General features: G+C 35.6%; 1 protein-coding gene across 7 annotated transcripts in view; it reads left to right on the forward strand.

Moving 5' to 3' along the window:
* PPFIA2 (PTPRF interacting protein alpha 2) overlaps positions 1-24,227 on the forward strand; it is a 473,000-nt gene that overhangs the window by 324,003 nt on the left and 124,770 nt on the right. For all 7 annotated transcript variants that reach the window (XM_065886832.1, XM_065886829.1, XM_065886826.1 and 4 more), the window contains one exon: positions 2,150-2,266. In XM_065886832.1, coding sequence (XP_065742904.1) covers positions 2,150-2,266 — 117 coding nt within the window. The remainder of the gene's footprint in view (positions 1-2,149; positions 2,267-24,227) is intronic.

The following is a 24,227-nucleotide window of genomic DNA, read 5'->3' on the forward strand; positions in this document are numbered from 1 at the left end:
TGTTATCTTAGTGAAATGTCAGCATACAATACTTTAATTTAAAAATTCATAATAAAGTTTTATTATGTATTGATTATAATATTATTGCTTTATGCAAGAGAAAGATGTTAAGAATGTAATATAAAAATGATATATCCAGGGACTATTTCATTCTTGTTTTTCCTTTGATGTAATTCATTTCTACACTAACTAACATGAGAGGAATGTCTGATGATTCTCAAGCACAGTAAATCTTTATCTCTTGTTTTTTCTGAATGAATTAGGTTTACATTCTTTGTTTTTCTATATCCATTTATTATTTAATTTAACATTTATATTAAATCCCTGCACATACTAATGTGATGTGCTGCTTCATATGAAAATGTTGTTTTCAATAATGTATTCCTTTGAAAATTATTTTCCCATGAGATATCATTAGGACTTCTGCTAGCTAAATAAACAAGCAAAGTGAGTAAATAAATAAAGGAGTAAAATATTAGTTTTTAATGAGTAAGATACACACCAAAATAAACACAGATATATTGTAAAAAGTATAATGGCTAGGTACACTTTCTCTGAGAAGTAGGTTTTTCAGCTGACTTTTGAAAGCTGAGATTGTGTCAGCTGTAGTCTGAGCTGGGGAAAAATCCTTCAGGCAGGAAGATCAGCAAGTTCCTCAGTTCTGGGTGAGAAAGTGCCAGGTTTGTTTGAGGGACAGAAAGGAGGCCATTGTGGCAGAAGGGATCATGTAGGGTGTTACAGACCTTGTTAAGAAGTTTAAAATTATGCTAAACAAGTTGGGAAAACAGAGAGGTTCTTTGGAAAGCTGAAGAGTGACACAATATAACTTAAGTTTAAAAGATGAATCTGGCTGCTTTGTGGATGATAGATTGTAGATGGGCAAGAATGGGAGTAAGGGAACCAATTATTTGGTGATTGCAGTACTACAGGAGAGAAGAGCTTTTACAGAGTTGTTCTTCATTATGTGGTGATATGCCCTTAAGAAATGATAAGTTATGTGTTGAATTGCTGGAGGTCATATGCAAAATCACTTTTTCTCATGAATATATCATTGGCATGTGGGCAGCAATGGCAGGCAGCAGGACACATACCCAATCTCTCGATGTCTTTTGTTTACTTGATAATTCTTTGTCTGTGTGACACGTTGGTCTCATAATTTCAACATATAATTTTAATATGATTCAATATTTATTTAATATAAGTATTAAATATAAAATTCAATAAATATTGAATCATAGTAAACTTATATGCTTAATATGTGCTAAATACTATGGACATTGATTTCCCCTAGAACCAATACTGACTCAATATCTGAGTTGATACTATAATAAAACTTGCCAAGAAACAAATAATTTATGGTATTAATATAATGTAAAATATTTTCGAAATAATATGTATAAATAGAAAATATATTTAAAAAATGCTAGGATGTGATTTTCCACTCTGTATATTATTAAGATCACTTAAACTACAACTATCTGAGAATCTAAGTTCAAAGTATCATGTGTATAAATCTGACCTGTAAAATTTTGCAAGAATTAATTGCCTTCTGAGAATTTTTTTTCTGTAAATTAACTATATTTGGACTAGAAGTACTAAAATAATGGCTGTTAAAATAATGACAATGAGACCAATTTAATTTTAAATGCTCATGATAGTAGCACAAATTGTTTAAGTCTAGCTTCTTTATTTGCTTGTTTTAAAATTGCAGATATGCTGTCTCTTAGGGAAGATGAATGTGCTCATAATTCGTTTTTAGTTGTCAATTTTCTGATTTATCTTTCTTTCATACTTTAAAAATTCAGACTAATACAAATTTTATTACATTTCATAAGTTAAATTAAAAAGTAATTTCTGAATTAATACCACATGTATCATGCCACTGATTTAAAAACATCTCAAGCTAGATAGATACATTTTCCAACTAGAAAATATTTTCTTAATTTCACATTCCTATAAATATTATAAATATTATTCGAAATGCTAGCTTAAATTTTAGAAATATTCTTGAACTAATAATATGAGTAAAATTTAATGTTTATTTTCTATTTGTTTGTATTCATTACTTAGCCACATTCAAGTAAACTCAGTTTTCTTATACTTCATGCTCTATTCTAGATTTTAAAGGCATAGTGCTTTTATTTTGCAGATTGTTGCCTTGCGTGAACAAAATGTTCATATACAAAGAAAAATGGCATCAAGTGAGGGATCCACAGAGTCAGAACATCTTGAAGGGATGGAACCTGGCCAGAAAGTCCATGAAAAGGTATGACACATATGACATGCTCTTATGTGGAAGTGTTTACTTGCTGTATCGTTTGACAGGAGTATGAAGTATTTGTGTAATTCATGTAATAAACATTACTGTGTTTTGACTTGTTGATCAAAAGTGCATTATTATTTCCTTTATCATTAATTGCTCCTAATTTGATTCTTTCAAAAATAATATATGTGTGGATTTATGCACATATATATATTTGAATTTCTCATTACTTGCTATTAACTTGATTCTCTTAAAAAGAATTTAATTACATATCTGTTTGAACATATCTATAATTGAATAAGTATCTAAATATATCTATATATCTCTATAGATATATTAATCTATATCCAGGACTGTTTAAAATACAGTAACAATAATTTTGATTTATAAGCGATATTATGTACAATTCGTGACTAATCTGTGGCTTATCACTGCAAAAACTTTTTTATAATATCTTATTTGACTTATTTTCTATGTGTTTGATAAGACTACAGCAGTACTCCAGTTGATGAAAATTTACATTGAAAGATATCTGAAGTCATTAGACTTTTACTGTTTTTTAGAAGAAATTGATTTTCCTTTCGGGTGGGGCATAGACCCAGGCCAAGGAAACCAACAATCTGTTTGGCGCTTTTCTGTGCTGAACCACTTGTTCCCAGCACAAGAGAAAGAAGGTCAGTTGCTGGTAGGTCTGGAATCAGATTAAGATTACATAGGCATTTGCACATCCTGTGCATGAGACTTAGACCATCTCCTGGATATTTGCAAGTTATAGCCCTGGATGCTTGAGCTCCTTAATCATCAAGACCTCATAAATCAGGTAGCTAAATTGGTGTCATTGTGAATATCAGGAGGTTTTAAAACATAGCGATTAAGAAGCAAGTGACTGTACCACAAAACAAATAGCACTAGACTTCTTATCATAATAAATTGAGAACTTCCTCATTTATCCAGTTGAAACAAATGGAGGGGCTTCTTATGTTTCCTCCTTCAACTGTGAAAGCAAAAGAAGCCAAGTAAACCAGACATTTCCTGAGACCGCCATCAATTCTGGTGGCTGAGAAGCAAACACCTCTTCATTAAAGGCTTTACTATTTTAGCCTTTATCAATGTATTTTATAGAAATCTTAAGGTAGGTATTAACAATAAGCTACAATCTGACAGCTAGATTTCATGAGCTATGTTTCAAATTTGAATAAAACTTATTTCTCTTTTCTTCAGATAAGTAAACTGACATTAATTCAGTAAATAAACCACCAAGCTCTTTAGAATAGGGCATTTGCACACAATCCTCAGTTTAGGAAACTAACATGTCATTTTACTATTACTGTTTCATTTTAATTATGTCATCAGTAATCCAGTGCTATACCTTTCCTCAGAGAATTACAGAATGACATTGGTTTGAGTATGAAAATGGACTTTATGGTCATCTAGTCTTTTTCTTAGAAGTCTTCAAAATATAGTGATGCCATATTATGCTTATCTGGACGAAAATTAAAGAAATATGCTTTCAAAGGCATAAAGAACTTAAGATCTTGTCTATTCGATAACAAACCATTTGGTGCTTAAAGCATTCCTCTAGTACTTCTGGGGAGTGGTGTACTCATACATGTAGTTTTGTTCAAATATTATTTTTTTTAAGATATAACCCCTAAATATTTAGGCATTATAGAATATAAGACAATTCATGTTAGATTAATTTTCAGAAACTGATTACAGTATTAGGATGAGGACCTGTGAATAAATGATGTTTGTCTCTATTGGACTCAACAGATAGTGGTATATACGTGGAGGTTTCTGAGTATTTGAAGACTTAAAGTACTTGTCAACTTTCTTTGCCTTCCAGTTCTTGGTGAAGGCATTTCAGCCAGTGTGGAAGAGAAATTCTGTGCCATTGCTAACTCACTCACACTTTTTTATAGATGTAACTAAAGATTTTTAAACAGTGTAATTATCGGCATACTTTTTTTTAATTTCCCAGAATTGTAGGAAGAGTGATTTCCAAATGCTTTGAAATAATGATATACTAGTCTTTTTAAAAATATCATGCCCCTATCCTGCAATGTAATCCTAAAGTATATGTCATATATTTTTTTAATTTTAAAAATAAATAAACAGTGCTTTAATTCATATTACTCCTTAGATGATTCAAGAAAGCACTTTAAAAGTTTTATTTATATCATATTTCTTTGCCTGATATTTCCTTTGTTTTCAACTTTATTGAGATATAACTGACATATAAGATTATATAAGTTTCAGGTGTGCAATGTGATGGTTTGCTCTACAAATTGTGTAAAGTTAAGGTATACAGTGTGATGATTTTGTATAAATATATATTGTAAAATGATTATCATGATAAGATTAGTTCATCACCGTGTGTGTGTGTGTGTGTGTGTGTGTGTGGTGAGAACATTTAAGATTTACTTTCTTACCAACTTTCAATTATACAATATTAACTATGGTCACCATGCTGTACATTAGATCTCTAGAATTTATTCATCTTCTAACTGCTGACATTTTTTGATAAAAGCTGAAATAATATCCTAATTATTATTTTTATCATCCCTTTATAAATACTGCTAAATTATGCACCTGAACATTATAAATCATCTTTTTGAAATTATCCCCTTTAACAGGATTATTTAAGGTATGTTAATACCATTGAATAACAAGTGTTATAGGATTGTAATTTAAATCCTAACACTTAATTTTTCAGTAACAAGTGTTTAAAAGGTATATTAAAACAAAGGAAAAGAGAATATTATTTTGGGGAGTGTCTATGTAGCGAAGGTTATCAGCGTAGGATGACTGTAGTATTAGTGTACAAACTGCAAAGGGGTTGTTGGGGAGGAAACATGAAACTATTGTCAGGTGCTGTGGAGCTGTCAGAAAATGACTTGCAAATCCTAGTCACAAGGATCGCCCTTTGTTTAGGGCAGTAAAGTTACTTAAATTACATAGTCAGGGTGGGTTATTAGCCAACAGGAGAGGTTTTACGGCAGTGGCTTGAAAACTCTGTTGACAAAATAGTTGATAAAAATAGTCTCATAAAAGCACACTCGGAAACAGGCCTACTACTCATAGAAAAGTTGTGTAATTACTACCAACATTTTGAAAACAAAAATGAAAAGAAAAAAATAAGCTTAACTGAAACAATTTTGTTTCTGTGTGCCATGGATTTAATCAGGTGTTCTAGAAGAACATAATTATCCATGGGATAATAAAAAAATTTTCATAATACTAAATTTTACCTCATTAAAAGTTCAGGGCTAGGATCCATAACTTTCTTCCTGCTGCTTTCCAGAGAGGAGTTAACTTGTGAAAAATAAATTTTAATAAGCATGCTTCTCTTGTAAAAGAGATAGTAATGCTCCTGGCTCATATATTCTGTACTTCCAGTTATTTTTTCCAGCTGCAAATGTTTGCTAAGTAATGTGAGTAAGTAGTATGTTAGACAGTGGTTGAGATTCAGAAGACATTCCCTGTAAAATTTGCAGGAGTGAAAATAATATGCAGTGAAAATAATCTGTCCAAATTAATATTGCAAAACATTATGAATAAAGTGGTATCAAAAATGATACTAGAGTTTAAAGGAGAGATACATTAATTGTGACAGGAAGTGTCAGAGAGACAGTGTGGAACAGTGACTTGTTTGAAGTCAGTAGACCTGGATTCAAATCCCATCTCTGCCAATAACTACCTGGGTGTCCTTACTCTGTAACTTCCCTGAGTATCAGTTACAGGTAAATAGTCATGCCTAACTGGTAGCTTCCTTGTAAAGAATAGAAACACTGACTATGAATGACAAAATTCTTGACACATTGATTACAAGCAATAAACAGTATGGTTATAATATTTATTAATACTGTGTTCTCATGGTCATTCATTTTTCAATAAATATTTAGCAGTGACCTTACTGAAGTGCTGGGAAATTTGTCCTGTTCTGGGTGGTTGGGATGCTAATGAATAGGGCAGATGAGGGCACAGACAATAAGCACATACATGTAAAAGGGAGTGAGTGTGATCAAGGGGCAGGTGTGAGGTGGGTGGGGAGGATAGGTAGACATGGCACTGAAGAGCTTTTCAGGAGGTGGAGTTTGAACCGGAACCCAAAAGAATACAGAGAGTTAATGGAAAAGCTTAGAGTTTTTGAAACAAAGGGAACACTAAGTGCAAATGCACCGACAGTGGGAAAGAGCTTCTTGGCACATTCTTGGGAAGAAAGGATGGCAGGGTAATGTAGTCTAGCTGTCAGGAGAGGGAGAAGCAGGAGACAGGCCACACAGGGGCACTGAGCAGGGGCCAGATCATTTAAGTTCTTGTCGGCTGTATTAAGGAGTCCAATTTTATTTTCAGAGCAATGGGAAAACATAGAAGTGTTTTAAACATGGAAGCATCTTGATTAGATACTTTTAAAAAAATCATTTGCACTACAATTTTATGTCCATTTATCATTTTTTCACATATAATACTTCAGAAGCAGATAGAGACTTTTTTTCCTTTTCTTAATTTTACAGACAATGAAATTAATGCCTACTTAGAAAAACTAAATGACTTATTTGTCCAGAGCAGGACGAGAACCCCGGTGTTCTCACCTCCTTTGTACTGTCATGTTCCTTCATGCCAGGATGCTTTCTCTAGGTGTTATTATTGATTTTTGAAAATTCATTCTAATTCAACCTTATTTTTTTCTGATCTTTTAGTCTTTCATAATTACACATATTTATTTGTCTAGAGTTGATTGTTTTATTCTACTTGAGTATGACTGTTTTTTAATTCCTTACTTTTTTTCCCAAAAATCTCTATTATATTTTTTTACTCTGAACAGATGCTCCAAGGCAGTAGCATTTAAAAATTTTAACTACTATGAGTATGGCTTTTAAACCTGGGCAAGAGGGGTCCACAATTTAGCAGGTCTATCTCTGGCCCTCTGTGCCTCTCCCTAAGGATGAAGAGTCCATGGGACCAGGGGAAACTGCACAGGTGTGAGCCACACCAGCACCCCTTTTTGACCACATGCCAAGCTCCTGGCAGCCCAGACTTTCTGACCAAACAGACCTTAGCCTTCAGGGCCTTTATGAGCTTGTTCCTAGGAGCAACATCTGTCCCTGCCCGCCCTCCAGTGCGCCCATCCCTGGACCTAAGAAGAGACCAAGGGATACCTGTTTTTTGGGTCCCACGGAGTTTGAAAGTGCTGACTGAGGTATCCACATATATACAGGTGAAGCAGACTGGTATTCTGGAAGGAGCTGAGGCTGAGAAGAGAAGGAGAGCAGGCTACAGTCCAGGGCCATATCTGGGTAACTAAGTTCTGGTGTGGAACTTCAAGGAGTCTGAGAATTATTCATTCTGGCCTAAAAGCCAGTGTGAAGGTATTATTTCAAGGAAGATAGTAGGACATATTTTTATTTGACAGTTTGTTAGCTTGATTTATAATTGTTACATATTTGGAGTTACGGCATGTAGGCCTCTCTTTGCTCGTTTGCCTTGGGCTCCACAAACACTAAGGACCCACCTGTCTGCTACCCACTGTAAGAAATATGATTTAGTTGCAACATTTTACTACGCACGCACACACGCACGTATGTGTGCATGTGTATGTATATATCTGTGTGCATGAGGGTGTAAAACTGAAACTGAAGTTTCACAAAAGAATAGTTACACTTTACTATATGCAATACATTTTGATATTTTTTGTTCATTAGTGACTGAGGAATTACCGTAGTTCTTCCCAGAGCTACTGGTGGCTGATCTTTCCAGTGATCACACAACAGCACATCCTTGGCACGTCATGGGAGGTCCTTTCCAAACTGGCTGGCCTCTTCTCACCTCTCAAGCTTCTCTGCTTGTCACCCCACTTTGAACTTAGGTACTCTGAACGAACCGAGCTGATGCTTCCCTTTTCAAAAGTGTTGCTCTCGTTATTCTCTCCTCTTAGAATTTGACATTAATTTGTGACTGTTCTTTAAATTAATAAAATGCAGCATAATAATTGGGTAATATGTAAATGTGCAGGCTGAATAAGTATAAAATCAGAAATATATTTTTGTTTGCATTTTTTCAGTTCTTTAATTCATGCCAGATAGGCAGAAGAACTTGGCCAAAAACATGTAAAACAAAATGAAGAATCGGTGGCAAGAATAATTCTGAGATCAGAAAATCTAGTTATTGTCTAATGGTTGCATTCTGTACATGAAGGACACTGAGCTGAAGTTTTTTATAAAAGATGAAATATGGGATGTGCCTTTACCAAAATTAAGGGTTTTGTGGATTTTTAGTGATACAAGGCTGTTTTAGACTGAACCACCAAGGGCAAAAACGGGCACTTAGAAAAAGTTAATATAACTATGTGAGCAATATGCACCTCAGTAATGACAAAAGACCTTCATTTCCTCATGCTCTTGGGCCATATTATGAAATACCATAATATACAGTCTCATACAGACCTGTTAGCTGTATATTTAAATGTTTGGCTTATGAACATACCACATATCTATTTAAAAATACTGTAAGATACCATTTATCACAAATGCTATTCTTTCAAAGATCTCTGCTCTGTTCCAGCTGAAAGCCCTCATCCATAGGGATGTGTCCAGTTATTAACTGTATTTTGCCCATTTTTATATGCCTTCTTCACTCCATGTCAACTACTGCCAGTAACTGTTCATCCAAAAATTCAGTTCTTTGTTAATTGTGGCTTATTTTATGCATTATTGATTAAGCCCCAATTTCTTCTCTGTATCAAAGATAATTATCATTTGAATTTTTTTACATCTGAATAGCCCTAACAGAATATTTTCTTCTGTGTGTTGATCCCCTATATAGTTATCTAATTTCTCATAATGACATGATAATAAAGTGTATACTTCTCTTTTAATTCATCAATTGAATTTTCAAGCAATGAAACCAAACAGAACTATGGGGTTTATGAATTTGCCATTTGGGGATTGGCACACCTCCTAGCAAAAAGAAGGTCCAAGTGTAGCCCTCGATATACGAGGCAGGAGTGGCCTAGAGGACTACGATTGACTAGAAAAGGGCCCAGAAGAGGCAAGGTTAGGCTGTTTCATGGTTCATCCATATTCACAGGAAGTTAGACTGTATCAATTTTATAGGAGTTGAGTATCAATTTTATAGGATAGGAAGATTATGACCAAAAGTCATCTTTTATATACAGTGGCAAAAATAAGAAGTAAAAATCATCTAATGTTGTATGGGAATTTACTAAGTTCAAAACAAATCTCTCTCTGAATGCAGTGACTGGATTTTTATGCTTTCACTATTCTTTTAATAGGTGGGAAGTGAAAGTGGAATTGACTCCTCTATCTTTTTTTTTTTTTTTTAATTTATTTTTGGCTGCGTTGGGTCTTTTGTTGCTGCACGCGGGCTTTCTCTAGTTGCAGCAAGCAGGGGCGCGTGGGCTTCTCATCGTGGTGGCTTCTCTTGTTGTGGAGCATGGGCTCTAGGTACCCGGGCTTCAGTAGTTGTGGCACATGGGCTCAGTAGTTGTGGCTCGCCGGCTCTAGAGCGCAGGCTCAGTAGTTGTAGCGCACAGACTTAGTTGCTCCGTGGCATGTGGGATCTTCCCGAACCAGGGCTCAAACCCGTGTCCCCTGCATTGGCAGGCAGATTCTTAACTACTGCGCCACCAGGGAAGCCCTGACTCCTCTATCTTTAATAACAAATTTAGTATCATTTATATTATTAGCCCAGATTCGAGAGAAGCAGAAAAAACAATTTTTTGCTGAAGTAGGATAGTTTCAGACTTTAAAAGGCTGAGTGATTCACAAGGGTTTGACAGAAAGTTTGTTCATTTATCTCTGTCCTTTTGGCATAATTTGAGTGTCTAATCTGTGACAGGGACTCTGCTTTCTTATATGGATATAGAGAAGAACAAATACTTTCCTTCCCTCTTCATCGCTTTGTCTGGTCTTTAAGCCAATCCAGGAGAATTTTTAAGTCTATCATTCAGATGTTCTGCAATTGGCCTAATTTTATTTTTCACTTTGGTAGAGTTTATCCATCTTAACATTTCTCAGGAAGCACGAGTTCCCCAGAAATTTAATGGATGTTTTACAGAACCCATTCCCCCCAAAAAAGAGATTTCTCAGGACAAGAATATTAATATATATAATACTATACAATTTTGAACTGTTATCTTTACTGTACTATTTATTAAAATTTATTAAAATTGCCCAAGAGGAACCATAGTACACAGTGTTTCCTAAACTTGTATAACCAGAAATTCCCTTTATTTGCAGGAGAATTGCACGTGCCAAAATGAGTACTCTGAAAAATATTCCTTAATGCTGGCTCTGGCCTTTCAAAGACAGGCAGACTGTTCTTCAAAGCTGTCTGTAAACCTCATTAACAAAAGGGCTACATGCCAATGAGAACAAGATAAATAACTTGTACAAAGCCCTTTACATTTGCCAAAAGTACTTTTACATAGTTGTTTCATTGGATTCCTGCAATAACCCTGTGATGTTTGTAGAGCAAAGATTACTGGCTCAAAGTCACACAGCTTGTGAGCCGGATGAGCCGAGATAAATAGTGTAACAAGTATACAAATATTAAAAGTGAACATGGGTGAAAAAGGTGGCATATAAACTACCTGATTTCAAAATGTAAGAGTATTCACTTCAAGCAAAGTCTTAAATCTGTCCAGATGTCTAAAAGCATGAAAGAGCTTATTAGGCTGAGCATGAGTCTTTAAAAAATCAAAAAAAATCCTTAGACAAAAAAAACTTTGTTACACCCGTGAGTTACACTGTGTGATGTCTCCACAATCATCTAGTCAAGTGTACTGCTCCAGCAGTTCTTACTGTGCTCTTTGCCATCAGTTTTTTTCTTCATCCATCCCATTCCTATAACATGCAAAGCTCTTCCAACTTAAAAGAAATTCTCTTTTGGTCCTACTTAGAGCTCTTGCTCTATTTTCCACTCCCCCGTGCTCTTCGAAAGGGTCATCTACTCACTGTCCCCAGTTGCTTTCTGTGCTTTCTCTGTAAGCCTGTTCCAGGAAGGTCTTTGCCCCACCACTACACAGAACCCTCTCCCGTTACCATCATCACTAATTTTATATTGCTAAATACAGTGGCCAATTCTCAGCCCTTCTTGAGTTGATGTCATAGTTGTTCACCTTCTTCTTTTTTCTTTTTAGATTCGCCTTTATTTTTCACCTGCAGTATAGGAAACTTCACTCTCTGTTTTCCTCCTCCCTCACCAGTGGCTCAGTCTCTTTTCTTGGATCATATTCTTCTTCCTGACTTCTTTTTGTTAAGCATCTAGATATGTACTTTATGTCCAGTGAGATTATTTTATCCTGAGAGTTACATTAAATTTGCTTTAAACTCCTATCCCCATCCAATGGAAGCTCCTATATACTTTCCAAGATTTTTTCAAATTCCAGAAAGTTTACATTCTCATGGTCAGACCTTGCTCTAATACTTGTTTGTTTGTTTGTTTATTAAGGTATAGTTGATTTACAATATTGTATTAGTGTTAGGTGTACAACATAGTAGTTCAGTATTTTTATAGATTATACTCCATTTAGAGTTACTATAAAATATTGGCTATATTGCCTGTTTTCTTCTTGAATTCTTAATGTTGAGGTGACCCGGGGCTCGGTTCTCCATCTTTTCTCTCAGTGATTTCAATCAGCCTCATAGCCTTAAATGCTGTCCATATGCTAATGACTTACAAATCTTTACCTCTACAGACCCTACAACCAAGTATATATATCCAACTGCCTGTTGAACATCTGTCATCTCCACATGTGCATCTAAAAGTCACTGAACCTTAAAATGTCAAAAACCTTACCCTTTGATATTCCCCTCCAAAACTCCCTGCATCTTCTCCATCTCAAATGATGGAAATCTCACCTTTCCAGTTGTTCAATCTAAAGAATTTGGAGTTATCCTCAAGTCCTCCCTGTGTCCCACACCCCACATCAAACTGTAAAGAAATTCTATTTGCTCTACTTTCAAAATATATCCAGAATCTGCCACTTCTCACCACTTCCACTAAGCACTCTGCTCTAAACTGCTATCATCTCTCACCTGGATTATTGTAATCACCTCCTTCCAAGTCTCTCTGCTTCTCTTGTGGGCCCTTATTGTCTATTTTTAACATGACATGAATCAGAGTGATGCTTTAAAACATAAATCTGAACGTGTCAATCATATGCTCAAAACTCTGCAAGTGTTTCCCATTTACACGAGGCTCTGCATGATTTGACTTTCCTCATTCTATGACTTCATCTCCACCATCACCCCAACCACACTGGCCTCCTGTTGACTTCCGACTTGCTCTTCCTTCTGTCTAGAATGCCCTTCTTCCAGATATCTGCGTGGCTATCCTCACTTCCATCAAGCCTTTGTTCAAATGTCATCAGTATATTCTTATATTCTAAAATAAAGTATGATTCATTTATTTATAATGTCTATAATTTATAGTCTGTCACCCCAGCTAAGAATAAACTCCATAGAGTTTAATTATAATATCAGCTTTCAAATTCCCATTTTAAAACCCTATTGATATTGTCACTGAAATTGCTTAAATATATTAATTAATTTGGGGAGAATAGTCACTTCTATGATATATTGTCTTGCCATCTGTAATATGGTTTGAGTCTCCATTTATTTATGTATTTTATGTTCTTCTATAAAATTGTTTAATTTTTCACTTAGAAGTATTGCAGATTGTTAGATTTTATTTCTTATATATTGGTTCAGTATAGTGTGGAATAGCATGGGTCAGAATGGTATGCTTGACTTTATAGTCTTCAAAGTATCACTTCAAAATCAGTGGCCCCTCAAAATCAAATGCCACCCACGTACTATTGCAATAACCCGCTGACATACGAGCTAAATGAAACCATTCTATACCAATCACTGGCCTGGTTTTCAAGTTCCACTAACAGTAGTGTCATTCCCTAACTGAGTGGTTCTTCAGAGGTTTTCCTTTCTCCAAGTTATACCAGACTGAGGCTTAGTTTCACACTTAAGTTCCCAAATGCATCAAGATGACTGAGCCAGGAAGGTTTTTCCAGTCTTAGCCACACACCAAGCTGGAACCTGCTGACACTGGATAGTGAACTCAGGTCTCAGTCCAGACTCTTACTTCCCTCGTGGTAAGTTCTCCTTGTGAACTCTTGGAGCCCTTTCTGATGTAGTCAATTGTCTTAGTCTGTGAGAGAATTTGAAATAACACTGAACTTCATAATTAAATGGAGAGCAATTGAGTCTCTCAACATCATTAATCATTAGAGAAATGCAAATCAAAACTACAATGATATATCACCTCACACCAGTCAGAATGGCCATCATCAAAAAATCTAGAAACAATAAATGCTGGAGAGGGTGTGGAGAAAAGGGATCACTCTTGCACTGTTGGTGGGAATGTAAATTGATACAGCCACTATGGAGAACAGTATGGAGGTTCCTTAAAAAACTAAAAATACAACTACCGTATGACCCAGCAATCCCACCACTGGGCATATACCCTGAGAAAACCATAATTCAAAAAGAGTCATGTACCACAATGTTCATTGCAGCTCTATTTACAGTAGCCAGGACGTGGAAGCAACCTAAGTGTCCATTAACAGATGAATGGATAAAGAAGATGTGGCACATGTATACAATGGAATATTACTAAGCTATTAAAAAGAAATGAAATTGAGTTATTTGTAGTGAGGTGGATGGACCTAGAGTCTGTCATACAGAGTGAAGTAAGTCAGAAGGAGAAAAACAAATAGCGTATGCTAACACATATATATGGAATCTAAAAAAAAAAAGAAAGAAAAATGGTCATGAAGAACCGAGTGGCAAGACGGGAATAAAGACACAGACCTACTAGAGAATGGACTTGAGGACATGGAGAGGGGGAAGGGTAAGCTGGGACTAAGTGAGAGAGTGGCATGGACATATATACACTACCAAACGTAAAAGAGTTAGCTAGTGGGAAGCAGCCTCATAGCACAAGGAGATCAGCTTGGTGCTTTGTGACCACCTAGAGGGGTGGGGTAGGGAGGGTGGGAGGGAGAAGCAAGAGGGAGGGGATATGGGGATATATGTGTATGTATAACTGATTCACTTTGTTATAAAGCAGAAACTAACACACCATTGTAAAGCAATTATACTCCAATAAAGATGTTAAAAAAAAAAAAAAAAAGAAAGTCTCTCTTTTCCTCTCCCTCCAGAGGTTTCATGCTAATTATGCAAACCCCACCCCCCACCCCATTAAGACACTGTGGAAGAAATAATTTATCAAGGCTCCACTAAATATTCTTCCTTTGGGGCAGGGTGTATACTTTTCTTATATTTACATATCTAAAAGGACTCCTTAGTAATTCTTACAGCTAGAAAGATCCTCTTCAGTGTTACTTCTTTATTCTGTAGCTGAACAAAGAAACATTTGAAGACTTTCAATTGAAAACAAAAATAAAAAACAATAACAAACAAAAAAACTCCTTATGTACAATTCATCTCCTCATATCTTCTAATTATATAGATTAAGAATTTTACAGATGAGTGTTTTTCCACATTAATAATTCAATATTTTTATTTCATGTTGTAATATGAGAAATAGCTACTTTTTATATTTATGAGTGTTATTAACATTGATCATGGCAACATTAGAAATTTCTCATCTTTTATTTAGATTTAAGACACTATAAAAATGAAGTATATTTCTATTAAGCCACATACATCAGCTAGTGAATGATGTGTATTCTAGTTTAAGCATTATAAGAACTTCAGAATGACAAGAGATTCCTCAGATGAAAAGATTCTTAAATTCAGTGGAAATTAAAAAGTGGCCTAGAATTTCTGTAAAGATAATAAATCTATTTTATATTTATTAACAAAACATTATTGATCACATTAAACTAAGAACCGACAACAAAGGTCTATTGCTGGATATTTTAATTGAATAAAATTATCAGGAATTTACTTTATCATAATGAGTTTGCAGATCTCAGTGTTGAACAGTAAAATTATTAATGGAGAAGTAACTATAAGAAATCATCTGGGAGGCTTCCCTGGTGGCTCAGTGGTTAAGAATCTGCCTGCCAATGTAGGGGACACAGGTTCGAGCCCTGGTCCAGGAAGATCCCACATGCCGCAGAGCGACTAAGCCCGTGTGCCACAACTACTGAACCTGTACTCTAGAGGCTGCGAGCCACAACGACTGAAGTCTGCGTGGCTAGGGCCCATGCTCCGCAAAGAGAGAAGCCACTGCAATGAGAAGCCTGCACACCTCAATGAAGACCCAATGCAGCCAAAAATTAATAAATAAATACATTTATTAAAAAAAAAGAAATCATCTGGTCTAGAAACCTTCCAAGCAGGGCAATATTTAGTCAATTCTATTATAGAGGTTTGTTTCTTCTCATCATTTGGAATTAAGAGATAAAGTCAAGTCGTTCCATTTGAAATATTACATTAAAAAATAATTAGTTGATTCTAGGGTCTACTATTCTTGGGTCTATTATCACATCTTTTATTACATATATTTCACCAACAATTTTATTATTGTATTACTTTGAAGCTTTTCCTCTTTATGCCAGTTTTTTAGGTTTGATGAATAAATTACATACAGTTATTAGTAAAGTACCTGGATAATATAGATCTCTGGTTCTTAACCTCAACTAAACATTGCGGTTACTTAGGGAGATTTAAAAACAATTATATGTCTGCACCCCACCCTTGGATATGGTCTAGAGTGGTTTCCATTCTATATTTTTATTCAGTTCTTCCAAGGATTCTAATGGTTGAGAATAACTGATGTGGAATACAAATATTAGTTCTGCTTTGTCATAGGCTCTAGGTTTGCAGGGATTGTAAATAAATGATTTACATATAATGAAACAGATTTAAGGAGTCATTGTGGAATTAGAAGTAACAGCTGTGAATTCTGTGCTGTAGAATTTCAAATCAAAGACAAAATGTTGTTATTTGTTGGACAAGATTTGAAACCTGAAGTCAGGTCTGATTTTTGAGAGCTAAAAGCAATATGGAGATTAACAAAAGCAGTGTAGGCAGATGCCCAAAAACCATAGCCTTGAAGCATTAGAAATCCCCAGTGCTGAATTGCTATCTGGTCCTTATGAATTTGGTTAATCGGTTGCTTTATTTGGTTTATTCTTTTTTCCCACATTATGCTGCATTTAAGCAGGAGTCTTCATATTCTGAGCACCCAACCTAGTGTCTGGCATATGGTAGAAGCTAAACAGAGTTTTGGTGATTGAATGAATAAATGAAACAATAAGTAGGTTTAATGAATGGATAAATGAAATGATAAATGAACAAGAGAGAATGAACAAAAAAAGAGAGAGAAAATTGACAAAAGAAGGAAGCAAGGAGAGGGGTAGGTAGAGAGAAAGTACAGACTCCTAGGAATATGAAACTGGAATGCCTTCATTCAAATCTTAATCTTATGACTTTTTAGTAGTGTGACCTTAAGCAAAATATATTCTGTGCTTACGTTTCCATTTCTGTATCCAATAGGTTGTTACAGGGATTAAAGAGTTTATGCACCTAATTCATGTGGAACAGTACCTGACACTTAGAACTTAATAATGTTAGGGAAATGGAGTAATTGTTACAAATGAAAGCTTAGAGCCAGAAAAATTTTTAGCTATAAGTTCTTCGGTAAGTACTCAATAAATGTTAGCTATTATTATAATTTGTCATTATTCTAATGAAAGATACAGTCTTATATGGGGATTTGGAGGCAAATCCAAATTTGAGAATTTGAAGTAAAATGAGGAGTACAACGATCTCTTGGAATAAAAGGAAATATTTGCTAGGGTATCAGATTGACTGAAGTCTTCCAAGTCCCTTCTTTGGTCAAGGCCTGGTCTCAGATTTACTCATATAGTCCACATACAGACTTCATTATCAGCCTATGGAATCCCTGACTGGTTCCATCTTTCATTCTGTTATGTATATTTCTTTCATCCTAATACATTGATGACTCGCATGGAATTTACAATGAACCATCAGCTCTAATTTTTGTTACTTATTATTTTTATGCCTATGAACACTTCCTTTTTATGGATTTGGGGTTTTTTTCTTTATTCTTTGTTCTACATTTCTTTTGTACTACATTTCTCTTTTCCTCACAGAATGAAATATATTTTATTACTTTCCTGTTTTAAGGATTTCTTCATATCCGCTAAAGAATTATTGGTGCTGGATATTTATGTTAATGATTGAAAATCTTAGTGTAACTTCTTTGAGCAGATAATCAATAATTCATCTCTAACCATAAAATTTTATAGAACTATTTTCAAAAATGAAATGGAACTGCTTATTGTTTACCCCTTCAATGCTGATGAATTTTAAGTATATCTGTGCCTCTAATATCTGAATTAATAGTAAGATAAATTCCTGATTTCCACTCTTTAGCATCTTTTTCTATTTTCTCTAGAAAGATTAATAAACCATGAGAAGTAAAATGCATAAAAGAAAAAAGAGCTTTTTGAAATTCATTAGGGGAGAATCCAAGACTTATGTTTTAGTCATGAAAAACATGGGCAGGGAGGTGTCAAAAATGTACAAGTCAAGTTCAGAAATATGTTCAGAATAAAGTTTAAATTATCAGCTGCCATAGTGACTGTAGTTAACAATACTGTATTGTGTATTTGAAAGTTGCTAAGAGAGTAGATCTCAAATGTTCTCACTACGAAATAAAAATGGTAACCATGTGAGGTGATGGCTGTGTTAGCTAACCTTACTGTGGTCATCATTTCACAATGTATATATACATCAAATCATCACTTTATACACCTTAAACTTGCACAATGTTATATGTCAGCTGTATCTCAGTAAGTCTGGGGGAAAACTGTCTACTGCCAAGTGTAATAGCTCCTGAGGAAAATGAAAAAGGTCAACCAAATATTCATTCCACATGGGCAGCACCATCGAACTCTAAAAATTTATAATTAACATAGTTCCTAAATCCTCTGGAATAGCTTGTCAAGAAATATCTATCCAAGGGAGAAATCAATTATTGTTATGTTAATATAGCAATTTAAATGCCCTCTATTCTGTACACTAAAGAGGCACTCTCATCACTTAAAAGCACTGTGAAAAATTATTTATTATTATGCTTAACAAGCTGCTATTCTTTGGCAGGAGAGCAATGTATGGCCACAAACATATGCCCAAAATAAGTAAAAACCATTAAAGGAGCATAAAATGCAGAATTAAAATGGTCACATTAGTAATTTAACTGTAAACATGTTAGAGTATTCTAACATGAGTTAACTCTAACATGAGTTAACTCTAACATGAGTATTCTAACATGAGTTAACTCTAACATGTTAGAGTATTCTAACATGAGTAAACATGTTAGAGTATTCTTTAATATATGCTAAGGCTAGAAGTAGAGTGAAAAAAATATTAATGGTTAGGTCATTTTGCTGGAGATTATCAAATTCAAAGAGAGACCCATTTCCATTTTTTACCTGGTATAATATGGAAGAACATGTGTAAATTCCTGGCTTCATCTCATGAGAAGTCACTGTGACTGTGACATGATGAGGCCTCTGGGGCTTCATTTATTCCACTTGGTCTTACACACAGGCTGTCTATTTTGACCATATTATTTATTTTAAGGTGAATTTATAACAACGCTTTCCTAATTTTACTTCAAATTTTTCCACTCTTATAGATAATTCATCTATATAGTGCTTTTAAAACAGGATAAAAAAAAGACTAAATTCCCTGTCATAAACTTTATACAATGAAAGCTAAGTATATTGTCTCTATATTTCTTTTCTTTTTGAATCCTTTCTGTTTTTCCTAAAACTCGTCATATTCATTAATGGAAACATTCATTCATTCATCCAACAAATATATTTTTGTGGAAGATGCTGTTTTGGTCACTAGAGACATAGAAGGAATCAAAACATTTATTTAGTCAACAAAAGTCTATTGCATCATGTGCCAGGCATCTTTCTAGACACTTGTGATACACCAAAGAGTAAACATATAAAGGCTCTTTACCTCCTGAAGCTTATAATCCAGCAAGTTGGAGGAGGTTAGCAGAAAATAAACAATAAATATAAATAAGTAAATCATTTGTCATGTTAAAAGATGATAAATGCTATTGAAGAAAAAAAAATTAGAGAAACACAAAAGGATCAAGAGTCCTAGGGAGACATAGGGGTGGAGACAGTTTGCACTTTTAAATAAGGTGGTCAAGATTGGCGTCCTTGAAATTGTTGAGGTTTTTAGTCATGTGGGTTACTAGGGGAAGAGCATTCCAAGCAGAAGGAAGAACTAAGCAAAGACTGTAACTTGGGACAGTGATTGACTTTATTAGAGGAACAATGAGTTTGCCAGTGTGGCTGAAGCAAGAGAGCAAATGGGAGAATAGTAGGAGAGAGTTCAGAGAGGTAAAGGCATGGGGGAAGGGGAGGGGAGTAAGGAAGGGTAAGGGGGATGGGGCAGTGGTTATTGCTCACTGTAAGTTTTCGCTCTTGTGCTGAGTAGAATGAAAAATCATTGTAGTGTTTTGAGCAGAGGAATAACTTTATCTATCATGTAACAAGATCACCATGCATCACTCTGGTTGTTTTAAGAATGAACATAAAAGGACAAAGTTAGAAACAAAGAGACCAGTTAGGAGGTTATTACAGTGATTCTAGTGAGAGTAGATGATGCAGACAAGGGCTGGTGTTGAGCAGGAAAAACCAGCTACCAATCCCAGGTGAGGATTTGCATGGAGGATGGCAAAGATTATAACAGTACCAACCACCAGAAGTCAGAGCCCACATACCTCAGCCTATTGCATCTTCTGGGGTTTCAGAGTCAGCAAAGAGGACTGACAACAAGGAGCTCCTTGACATACAGGAGGTAGCCTACATGGGGAAGATTCACATGTACTGCAAAGATAAAGCAAACATGTTTTCCTAATAGATTGCCCCTGCTCTGCTCATAGAATCTTCCTCCGGTTCCCATCTCACCCAGAGTAAAAGTCAAAGTTCTACGGTGATCTCAAGAACCCACATCACCTGCCCATCTATATCCACTCCCATCCTCTTGCTGTAGTTCATTCCATCCTAGCCACACTGGGTCCCCTTGAAAATTCTAAACCCACTTGTGTCTCCCAACCTTTCATCTTTCCAACTGGAACAACACTACTCACAGAAAGGTGAAGAGAGGCAGCAAGATCAGCATCTGTGGCCTGCACAAATCTCTCGTGGCTAGGGAACTGGTCCTTCCTGGTAGCAGAGGCAGGACAATGGACTGCACGCACGCCTCTCATGCTGCAGGAGAAGACCCGTTCTCTTCCCATGAGGGGCAGATACACTGGGGGGGCTGCCAGGTGACATACAGCACATGCAATACAAGGAAGTTCACTGCATACCTAGAACAGGGAAATGGTTTCTCCTAATAAGGAAGAAGAATCTGGGGCCAAGTTATAGCTTGACACCTAGCTTCCATGTACAGGAATATTCCAGATGCAGGACATTGACTGGGCAATCCTGGAGAGGGTTGGCAGTTTGCATGAAGACTGCTTCCCCAACAGGTGACAGCAGTAGACAGCACGAAAATGAGTCATATTTATTCTATTGCAAAGATAAGGCAAACATGTTTTTCTAATAGACTCAATAGGAGATGGGAGAAAAAGAGAGGACTTGGTGGTGACACCAAAGTTTTTCAGCCTGTGGGAGCATATGGAAGGATGGAGTTTTTACCAACTGAGCTGGTGAAGGTTGAAGGTGAAACAGGTTTGGGGAAGAGGCACAGGAATTTGGTTTTGAACATTCTGAGTTTGGTTGGACTGCCTATTTGATATTCAAGCAGGAAAATGGAGTAGTAGTTGAACATACAAGAATATGCAGGTTAAGCCTGGGATAGAGAGAAAATTTAGGAATATATATTTTAGTGAGTGAGACAGACAACAAACAAAATACATATTACATAGCAGGAATAAAAGACCTCTCTGATAAAGTGATATGTGAAGAGATCTTTAATGATACCTTCTTAGTCACCTTTGATGATCCTCCCCTCTGACTCCACAGGTGATCTCATCCAGTGTTATAATTTTTCATAGAAAACATCCATGCACTGACTACTCCTGACTGCAGGCTCATGCAACAGCCTAAGAGACTTAACTTTGACATCTCACAAGTTACCTCAAACTTTGTTTCCAAAACCCAGTTCTTTATTTTACCCCATCCTAATCCCAAATCTGTTTCTTCTGAAGATTCCCCCTCTTCTATAAATAGCAACACCATTCTTCTAATTGAAGACCAAAATTCTTAAAGTCATGCTTGAGTCTATGCTTTTGGTCACATATCACGTCTAATCCATTGAAAGAATATGACTAATTCTCACAACCTTCACTGCTAACACCCTGGTGCAAGCCAGCATTATCATCCACCTGGATTACTTAAAAGCCTCTATAATTCATCTCTTTAATTTCATCCCTTACTCCTACAGTCTGGCTTTTACAAGAAAGCAGAGGGATGCGTTGAAAATGTGAGATCATGCCACTCCTCTGCTCAGCACCTTCGTAGGGTCCCCATCTCACCCAGAGTAAAAGTCAAAGTCCTGCAGTGATCTCAAGAACCCACATCACCTCAAGAACTCATATCATCCTTCCACCTATACCCACTCCCATCTTCTTGCTGTAGCCTATTCAATTCTAGCTACAACGGGTGGCTTTAAAAATCCTATACCCACTTGTGTCTCCCAGTTTTTGATTTTTCTGTTTCCTTTGTCAAGTAAACACATAATTTATGCTTTCATTCTGGGTTTGGCTCAATGTTTTCTTTGCACAATCAATTCCCCTAGTATATGCTTGACCCAAATACTGCATGTGACATACTGAGCAATTTTTCATTGTCTCTCTGAAATTCAAATTTACCTGGGTAGGTAAAAATTCGGGAGATGGATGATGGTGAGAGTAGCACAGCAATGTGAATATACTTAGTGCCACTGAACTGTACAGTTAAATATGATTAAAGTAGTATGTTTTATATTATGTGACTTTTACCACAATAAACATTTTTTTTTTAATTAAAAGAAAATAATAAAGTACATTACAAAGGAAAAAAATGTTTAACTGGGTACCCTGTATTTCATCTGGCAACTCTAACTGTGGGGAAGTGGGAAGGAAAAATGGATGCTGAGCAGGCAAGCAAAAATTGTCCACTACAGGCAGCTAAGAAAGGCTTTACGCAGACCACCAGGATCATGAGATGAGCAGGTTGCCAGCAAATGTTTACAGGTAACTTCCCTGTTCAGAAACCTTTGATGACTCTCTGTCATTCTGTTTAGTACCCAAAGTTCATGCTATTTCACATGAGAAGCTAAGGACATCTTAATGTATGCTGGCCCTCCCTTTCAGGTCTCATATCCTCCCATTTCCCCACAGCACATCTTTTGCTCTGCACACAGGGCTACTCATAATCCCCCTGCAGAGAATGCCTCCCTGCCTTTGCTCATGTTGTTTCTCCTTCCTGGAATAACTACCCCCTCCCTTATTGTACTTGAAATATAATTGCTTACCTTTAAAAACCCAACTCAAAGAGTGTCACAAAAGGTATCTTCTTTCTGCTCCCATAACACAAATATGTAAACAAAACATAGCTCTATGATAATATTTCATTGCAGTACTTAATACCTGCTTGTTTGTGTGTCACTTCTCTGCTAGATGAAAATTTCCTTAATGTCGGGAATGTATCATCATATTTTTTAAAAATCCTAAAACCTAATTTCTTCCATTTGGCACATAGTAGGTGCTCAGTAAATAATTATTGATTGAATCAAAATATATATTTAAAACATTTTATCATCTGAGCCTTTATTGCCTTTGAAAACTAGTAATTTAAGTGTATACTTCTACACTTTAAAAGAAAAAAAATTGAAGTCTTTGTAAACTTATGTTAAGAAATAACTTCTTGGTATAACACCAAAAGCACATAAAGGAGAAAAATGATAAATTGGACTTCATTAAAACTAAAAACACTTTCAAACTGTGCCATCAGGAAAGTAAAAAAGATAATCGAAATACTGGAAAGAACTATTTATAAGTCATATATCTGACAAAGGACTTGTATCCAAAGTATATATAAGCAATTCTTATAACTCAATAATAAAAGACAAATAACCCAATTAGTAAATGGGCAAATACTTTGAATGGACATTTCCACAAAGTAAATACACAAAACATCAGTAGGCATAAGAAAAGATGCTCAACATAATTAGTCATTAGGGATTGCAAATCAAAACCACAAGGAGATTCCACTTCATACCCACAAGAATGACTATAATAAAAAGACAAGTTTTGGTGAGGATGTGGGGAATTGGAACTCTCGTGATTGCTGGTGGGAATGTAAAATGGGGCAACCACTTTGGGAAATATTTCTTCAAAATGTTAAACATAGAATTATCATATGATCCAGCAATGCTTCTCCTAGGAGAATTCTTCTCCTAGGAATCTCCTAGGAGTTCCACAAGAACTGTAAACGTATGTCCACACAAAGGCTTGTACACAAATGTTCACAGGTACATTATTCACGGTAATCAAAAGGTGGAAACCATTGAAATGTCTATTAACTGATGAATCTATAAATTACATGTAGAATATTCACATGGTAAAACACTATTCAGCAATAAAAGATATGAAATACTGATAATATGCCACAACATGAATGACTCTCAGAAACATTATGTTCAGTGAATAAAGCCAATCACAAAAGACTGTTCTGTGATTCCATTTATGTGAAAGGTACATAATATGCAAATCTGTATTGAAAGAAAGTAGATTAGTGGCTGCCTCGGGCTGGGGGTGGGGGTCTGCTCTTAGGGGACTGCTAATGGGTATGAGGTTTCTGTTAGGGGTAATGAGAATATTCTCAAATTAGGTTACATCGATAGTTGCACAACTCTTTAAGTATTCTAAACACCGTTGACATTTACACTTGAAATGGTTGAACTTT

The sequence above is a fragment of the Phocoena phocoena genome, chromosome 11, assembly GCF_963924675.1.
Source record: "Phocoena phocoena chromosome 11, mPhoPho1.1, whole genome shotgun sequence".
Classification (NCBI taxonomy): domain Eukaryota; kingdom Metazoa; phylum Chordata; class Mammalia; order Artiodactyla; family Phocoenidae; genus Phocoena; species Phocoena phocoena.